This window comes from Antedon bifida, chromosome 6 (genome assembly GCF_963402885.1).
Source record: "Antedon bifida chromosome 6, ecAntBifi1.1, whole genome shotgun sequence".
In the NCBI taxonomy this organism is placed as follows: domain Eukaryota; kingdom Metazoa; phylum Echinodermata; class Crinoidea; order Comatulida; family Antedonidae; genus Antedon; species Antedon bifida.
Window position 1 is genome coordinate 10575944 of NC_136231.1, and position 8669 is coordinate 10584612.

The 8669-nt window shown below is 32.5% G+C and overlaps 2 protein-coding genes across 8 annotated transcripts in view; both read right to left on the bottom strand.

Moving 5' to 3' along the window:
* The window catches only part of LOC144845544 (tubulin polyglutamylase ttll6-like), a 28221-nt gene extending 19994 nt beyond the window's left edge, over positions 1–8227 (bottom strand). For 3 of the 7 annotated variants that reach the window (XR_013612564.1, XR_013612563.1, XM_078702944.1), the window contains exons 1-9: positions 7991–8224; positions 6269–6522; positions 3886–3926; positions 2347–2465; positions 1847–1977; positions 1509–1665; positions 1229–1372; positions 852–937; positions 58–283 (exon numbers count right to left, since the gene is read on the bottom strand). Coding sequence is in view for 5 of the 7 variants with exons in the window: in XM_078702944.1 (XP_078559070.1) it covers positions 58–283; positions 852–937; positions 1229–1372; positions 1509–1665; positions 1847–1977; positions 2347–2465; positions 3886–3926; positions 6269–6495 (1131 nt within the window). In the remaining 2 variants the exon portion in view is untranslated. Of the gene's footprint in view, positions 1–57; positions 284–851; positions 938–1228; positions 1373–1508; positions 1666–1846; positions 1978–2346; positions 2466–3885; positions 3927–6268; positions 6523–7990 lie in introns of all 7 variants that reach the window. The other 4 variants (XM_078702947.1, XM_078702946.1, XM_078702945.1 and 1 more) reach the window with 3 other exon arrangements.
* Positions 1–8669, bottom strand: part of LOC144845548 (peroxisomal multifunctional enzyme type 2-like) — a 254730-nt gene that overhangs the window by 93507 nt on the left and 152554 nt on the right. The window lies entirely within an intron of this gene.

Genomic DNA, 8669 nt, shown 5'->3' on the forward strand with positions numbered 1-8669 from the left:
ATGGATAAGAATTAACATAAGGATATTAACCTCATATTAAGGCACAACTGTCCATACCTCTAACACCCATGGCTTCAACTTTCTATCTAGCATCAGATCAAATCCTAGAATTTCAAAACATCCACTGCCCTTTACATGGTTTGGGAAGCATGTACGATAGTTATGCTTTAAAATCGGATGAGCCGAGATTAAAGTCTTAATGATTACATCTTCCATATCAGCCCAGATTTTCTTGATATCATAACCATTCTTTTCAAACCAACGATCCACTGTTGTTATTTTCCTGAAGAGAAATTAAGATTCAAGTTAAAAATATGTGCAGCGGGATGATCCAGCCTACAAACTATTCAGCCGACTTTGCAATTCATAAAATAATAATAAATTCATAGCCTATTTATAAAAACTTTCTATAGTATCTTTGATAATGTTTAATATTTGGTTTTGGTTTATTTTCAGAAGACTGGGGGTATTACTACTAGGATAATGAAACAATAAAGCTAATTTATCAAAACCTGACTTGCACAGGGCCAGAACATTTCCGAAAAAGGATCAATTTTTTAAAAACAAGTCATGGCCTATGTTGGTGAATGCATGAATTACGAAAGCTTTCACAATAATTATATTGCATAAATCCCTTTTTTAAAAACAACATTACATACAGTATATCAATAAAATAAGTTGAATAAATAAATGATCATTTTTACTGTACTCACTATCCAGCTAGGCATACTTACTTATACTAGGTCTACTATCTAGGACTAGAATATTGCTTAACACAAAATAACACAGTGTATGTGACTCAATTATTGTATAAAACAATGAAAATTAATTGTTTTAGTAGAGAGTATTACCTTTTGCTTCCACAGTCATCATCACGAATAAAGTCTGAGCTATGCTTGTTTATTGCATAGTTTGTAAGGTGCATACACTGTTCATCCTGAAAAACATACAGTATAATTATAACAGTATAAAACAATGCATATTTATTATTATTATCCATGTTTATTCAAGACTACAGTACTGTATTCAACTAAATATTCTACAAATAATGAGTATGTAGTGCAATTGTAATGAGGTGAAAATAGAACATTTGAATTAAATTAGTTCTATTGCACAAATAACGAGAGGCTAGGCCAAGGCCTAAATCATTCAAACCATTTTGGTCTACGAGTATCAAACCCAATTTCCATTGGTTGGCTAATGCCAGATTTTTTACTTAAACACTTACTGTATTGTTACTAGTTGGTTCAATATACTTTATAGTAGCAAATCGTGCCAGGCCATCTTTGTAAACGTATATTCTTAATGGATCACAAGATGTAACTAACACATAAATTCGTAGATCAAATTTAAATCCATCAATGAGAAACGGCTAATAAAAGGAAAACATAAAAATTAGTAAAACATTGGTTTCAAGATTTATAATATGTTGGAACAAATACAATGATCATATTAATCAATCTTTTTTCCACAGCATTTACAGAAAGGGTGGCAATAAGCACATTTACCTTGGACACATATTGTTGACAGACTTGATGTTCCCCTGGTTTGATGTCTTTAATATTTTTGGTTATAAATATTCCTTTACCCTGACAACCACTTTCTGGCTTGCAGATGTATGTTTTGTTTTTCTTTGTACGACAAAATGCTAAAAAATCACCATAACTATGGAAGCAAACGAAAAAATGTTTTAAAAGTATAAGATTTATTATGATGATTCTTAATTAACTCAACTAATTCCTTGCTGAATCAGTGTACAATTTAATGAATTAAGAATTAATAAATATTATTATTATACCAAAATATTCCTTTATTTTTTTCAGCAAGGTAACTAAATTCAACTTACTCTGCAGGAAGCACCCAAGTCCTTGGAAAAATTGCAAATTCTTTCGGAAACAACTTCTGTAAACGTGTCAGATTACGCGCTAGCAGATCCTTTCGACAAATTTCACTCATTCCTGGGAAATGATTAATTTTCTAGGAAAAAAAAAGTTAAAATGCAGTAATAGTTTTGCTTATTTGGAACCGTTTATTAGGCATTTTGTTTTTAAATGATTTGATAAAAAACCAGGTTGTAAATTTAAAAATCAATATGCAGTAAGGATGCGCATAATGAAAACAAAAAGATGTCACATGGCATTTAAGTTAAGTGACCTCTGCACATGATAATGTGTTTATTAGGTCATTTTTCATTTACAATCCTAGACAAGCATATTGTACAGGATTTTATATTAACACTACACATTTTAAAGGTTCAAATCCTCTTGTGTTTAATAACGAATTTACTTATTTACTTAAATCTTGATTAAAATAAAATAACTTGATATTTATTCTTTTTCAAATTACCTGATACTTTTTCATCTCCATAACTCTTTCTAATGCAACAGAATAATCCGTCCAATAGAGTGTCCAATCATCATCTTCTCCAACCTCTTTCATTCCAAATTTACGAGCCATACGACGAACTAACATTATATAACACAATAATGCAATTTACGTTTATGTTTATTTATATTTATGTGCATTTTCTTTAAATATACACTATATAAAGTTCCCTCGGGTACTTATATATTGATGGAATAGGGGGGCACAGCAAGTTGGCCTCCGGTTGTTCGTTAATTTGAGGCGCAGCAAGGCCAACTTGAAAGGCATCAAGGTCATTATTTAAAAAAAAAATAGGTCAAGCCTAGGCCTAGTATAGAATAGTGTACAAGAATTACGGAAAAATGCAATTTATAACTGAAACGAAAAAAAAAAAAAAAAAAAAGAAGAGATACGACAATGACAACAACAACAATAATAATAATAAATGCCAAGACAGGGCTGTGAAACAGCTGATAAACTAGGGAGCGCAAAAAAAACATGAGTTTTACTGAAAATAGTGCTGAGCTGTGGAAACGGCCGATACTGTACTGTGTAGTTGAGAGCGAATTACACATGGTCAATTATGAGTGGGAGTCCAGCAATATTCGATAAGTCGAGCGCGAAAACATGTGGTTTCTTTTTGCTCTCTTTTCATACACAGTACGTCTTGCAGCTTGAGCGGAAGTCTAAGAGCGTTATTTTTGTAAATAAAAACAAAATATGGTACGATACTATCAGCATTTCTTTTTTTTCAACTGAACGTAGGCCCAGGCGTAGTCTAGTTTTTTTCTTTATTTATTAGTGTAGCTAGTTCGCCGGTGGAACATCTGCCTCAAATTCATTGTTGAAAATTTATATTTATATTTTCGCCATTTGGTGGTTTTTATTGTGGTGAAAATTCTACGGCACTAAGGCCAGTTAGTGGCTGTGGTGCATAGCTCACATGCAATGAGCGAAATACTGATTTTGTATTCTTAGTATATAAAATAATAAAAAACATATGGTAAATGTGTCATTTTTTTTATTTCAAGATATATTTTTCAGTAGACAAAATGTAGCTTTTTTTTATTGCCATTAAAACAAAACTGTGGAGGTATAATGAGCTACTACGGTGCTTTTTTATGCGTGAAAGGGCGATATTTCAATTAATCAAGAACATTTACATAGGTTGGCATTTGGCAGTGTAAATACATGCAACCTGTGTTGCTGAATCCGTTTACTGTGCTTGGCAGTGTAAATGGGATGTATTAGATTGAAGTGTCAAAGTACAATGAAAGTGAATTAGGCAATAAATAAATAAAAAAAGGGAATAATATTTTTTTAATGTTAAATAATAATATTATTATAATAATATAAATAATAATAATAATTTTCTATAAATGCCAAGTAACTTAGTAGTTTTGCTGTAAATTGTTTTTTATCAATAGAGAAAAATAAAAAACAATATTCATATGGTACAATATGTTTATTTATTACTCTGTATGTTTGGTATAACTAAAATGTTAAGTTATTAACACTCACCGCTGTCATACTTGCAGTTAGCTAAACAAATTCCCATAAATCTGTGAAATAAAAAAAAATACACACATACATTTACTGGACATGATGGATCGGAAAGTTTCTTAAGTTTCTTTTATTAAGTCATTATTGGTGGCGCATTATGTTGCATTGCAATTGTTCACTTGTATTCATATGTATTTACATATCAGGTGAAGCATTCACAGACCATGCAGCTCAAGAAAACCACATCATCGATTGGGAGGGGGCCAAAATTCTTGACAGAGACTCTAACCCATTCAAGCGTAGAATCAGAGAGGCAATCCAAATCAGAAAGAGGGGGGGCTAACGCAATCAACTGCGACGAAGGGGCTGTATATCTCGATCACGTATACACATCATTGCTACGAAAAAGTATGACGTCACCTAGAAACAATAACAACAGATTTCCAGGAAGTAGCAGTGGACCGGATCACTAATTGTGATCAAGCCATCAGCCAAGATGGCGAAAGCTAAAGAATGTGAGTAATTTCTTTTGGATTTGTCAAACAAAATGATTTATTTATTATATTGAATAGGCTACATGAGCGTTGTTTTGGCAGAAGTATTTTTAGTTGTTCAAGTAAGATATGTTATTGTTATATATCGTATTTGTGAAGTTGTGAATTTTTGCCAATACTGTGAGTAGATAACTTGATATATTTTCTGGGTTCTAACAATAATGTATTATTACTATGAATGAATTATTTACTTAAGTTTTTATATCGTTCATTATTTGACGACACAAAGACAATGAAAGTACCATCTATATATTAATGCTACTAATTTTTTTTATTTTACGTATCTACTCCAAAACCACTGAATGGTACGTGCTCACATTTGACACACTGATGTTTACTGATACACGATAGACTATGTCACTTTCCTGAATTTTAAGGATAAACACTAAAAAAGTAAAAAAATAGCAGTAATTTGGCGTCTCAGCGACCGTGTTACGTCACTGTATAAACTACGCAAACTCCTCTTTGTGTACCGCCATGGCCAGATCTACAAATACCATGCCAGGCCGCCAAAACAAGTCAACCATATCGAATGATCGCGTCGTTGAAGTTAATTACACCTATTGTTTGAACAGAATGATTTTTGTAAATCACGGTATGGCTCAGTGAGTAAATCGCCGTGACCATTGATATCAATGTTTAGTACGTTCGAGGTCGAATCCGCGACATGCTTAAAGCTAAAAATCAAAACTAGACCTTAATCTAATAATCTCATTACAAAACTGGCAAACGGAATATGAAACCTCACACACACACAAAAATAGCAAAATATAATAAACTATGAAATAATAAAAACATGTAAACAAAAAAAAAAGTAAAAAAAACAAAAAAAAACACATAAAACGAATCCAAATGGATATATCAATATTAACGAAAAAACACCCAAAAAGTTTGTGTCCGAGCGCATCATCAAATTTCGACTACTTCTTGTGTTGATTTATTCCAATAATTAAAATGTTTTAATCTCATGCACTTTCTGAGGTGCATCCTAGATTAATATGTATTCCGTTCCATTTTTGTTCACTTTTTAATTTCATTTCAATGTATAAAATAAATAATACACCACGAAAAACAACCAAAATAATATAGTTTGCCATTTTATACTTTCATTATGTTATTGCGCGCATCATCTTATTCACACATTATATTGTATTGCTTTCATTTTGTAGCTCATAGTTACTTAAAAGTGAAGGAATACTTGGTGTATAACAAAATCCATGGCTTTTTATGAGGGAAGAGTGCGCTTATATGATACTTACTCATCCCATGCGAATTAGTATATACCATACAATTAAGCCGACAAAGACCGTGCGGAGCACGGGTTACTGCTAGTTTTAATAAAGGGTCGACACTTGGTTAGAAGCATAAAATTTGGTACGGCAACTCGGGCAAAAAACTTTTAAAATTTGAGGCCATTCAAAAGTTGACCTCTGACCTCATATATTTTGGGTATAAGGAGCCCCATTAATATGGCTACAAATGAAATATTATCAGTGAATTATTAATCTCTTTGATATACAGCTGTCTTATTGGAAATACCATGATTACAAAAAAACCTAAAAAACAATGTTTGACACATTTTATTCAGATCTTCTGAAACATTTGTACTTTGTGTGGCACTGTACATACTGTACTGTATATAGTCTGAAAATGGAACTTCCTATCGCTGTTATACTTTGGTAGAAACTAGAAATGAAGGTAATGCTTAGCTACCCATGTGAGTCATCTACGCAAATGCCACAATTTCTACAGAAACACACATACTGTACAAATTATAAATCATACAGTACCAATAATCGCCTGCTAAAAAACATACATATTAGTTATGTGTGGTATAAAATGATTACTTTTTTTTTTTCCTCTTTTTCTTTTTTGCTGGTGATGATGTGGGTCTCTCACGGTTTGTAGTTTCGTCTTCTCCACCACTATCTCCTCCTTCACCTTCCTCCTCTAGATAACCTTCCCCATCCACCTCAGTATCACTATCAACCTTTAAACCATTCTTCTGTTTGCTGTCAATTGTTAATGAGTTGTTTACATCTTTGTTTTTTTCTAGCATCTTTTCATAAACCATTCTTACTCAAGTATATTTACCAAGTCTCTGAGAAAAAACAAATATTTTACTGTAATCAACACAATTCTCGATTTTAAATTGTAATAATACAATGGTGGACAAAACTGTCCTAGACCTATTTCTTCATTTCAGAAAACATGCCGACTTTGTTTCTGCTGTTGTTTTTGGTTTTAAAAATAAAAAAATAAGGCCAAAAAAGTATACCTGTTAAGCGTCGCCTCCCTTCCCTAATTTTTGTGCCGCTTGTGTTTTGAAAGAATTTTGTATTTTTGAAAAATGACAAAAAACAAATATCCAAAACATTTGATTATCGCAAGCATACAATTTTATTGCATTAAATAGTTTTCTTGAAGTTGAAAATGTATGTAGTGATCCATTGAATTGCTATTCAATTATTCATTTTGTCATCTTTTTCGTTCTATGCCCTGCAACTGTACTTTTTTCTGTTCATCATTTTTACTTTATTTTTTATATATTATGGTATTATATTCATTTTTTTATTCCATTATTTTTAAATTAATTTATTAACTTTAGTTAATGCATTTTTCCAACGTCATTTCTCAACCAATAGAAATAGGTTTTATATCATTTACATGAATATATTTAGAAATCTAATTCCGCTTCAACAAGTGAAATCCCAACAGTAGTTTTCAAACTACAATGGTTTGAAGTGCATGGACCCTACAAATTATGGGTGGCTACACTGTAAAAGGTAGCAAAATTGTGATTAAAAACTGGATTTTCCGACGAGATAACACATATTTCAGTGATGTGACTTGTAATAAGACTTTGTTTATGTAGATCATCTTGTGTATATGTTTGTCTTGTGAACCTCTGAGGTTTGGTTATTTTTTATACACATTTTACCGTTTGAACCAGGTAAATCCAACGATCATTAGTGGAGAAAACTTTAAAAAATATGCTGAAAATAGTGATTTTTGCACAATTAGGCCGCGTTTAGGTGTACACAGCATGTGTTGCTTATTTACGGAATAAAATTGATATGCACATCTTTTTCAAGAACTGTAAATAAAACATTTAAAAAAAAAACATTAATTAAAATATTCATTTTTACTAATTTATTTAGACGGTAAAATAATATAACTTTAAATCTATACAAACGGCAAAAAAAAAATGTCCTAACCCATATTGTGCGATTTATACCCTTTTCACTGTTCTTCTGTACAGACACTGACAGTTATTTCTGGCGGCCAAAATGATCATGCCATATTTTGTCCTTTTTGGAGTTCATGAATTTGGTCGTTCCATAATCGGCGGCCGAAATGATTGGCGGCCGAAATGCACTGTTACCCCTAAGAGGGCTCTAAGCGTAGGCCTAGCTAGGTAGCCTACCTAGGCCTAGGTGGCCTAGCCTAGCTACGCTAGAGCCCCTCCTTTCTGTTTTCTACAAATACATACTAGGGCCTAGGCCTAGGGACCGCCTACTAGCCTACATAGCATAGGCCTATATAGCTAGACTAGGCCTTTAACTCACCAAATGTTACATGTTAAACGTAAACACCATCTTATTTTTTATAATTATTAATAGTATTATTGCTTGTAAATGTCAAAATAAGTTACAGTTGTTTCCTAATAACACTAATATAATAGGCCTCTCCTCGCCTCTAGTAGGAGGCCTCGTATGTTATTTAGTCAACGAGTTGGCGTATTGATATGCGATAGGCCCGTCTCTTCTCTTCGATCCTCTACACTCTAGGCCTACCCATTTACAAGAAAAAAGATTTTTAAAAAGTGCCCTCCCATACAGTATGCTGTGTTTTTCATCAATAAAAAAAACAATTGTTAACAACATTGGCCTTGATGCAATTTATTTCCTATTTGTAATTTATGGCATTGTATTTGTAAGAGGGACCATTTTGTATTGAGTAAGGGTACTCTAGTAGACATTGGGTGGTGGGGTGGTGGTGTGGTACGGTGGGCTCTCTCTCTTAACAACGGGAAGAGCCATCCATATTATATGATGACAACGGGATGGGATTCCATACTTTACTCTCTAATTGGCCGACGGTTGCTGGGATGTCGTCGTCTGCTCCTACTTATGTTGCGTCAAAAATAATTTTATATTTTTTGTTTAAAATTATGGAAATAAAGTATTTGTGTAAATTTTAATTCAAGAAATAATATTCTAGAAGTAAAGTATTATTTTCTGTGCA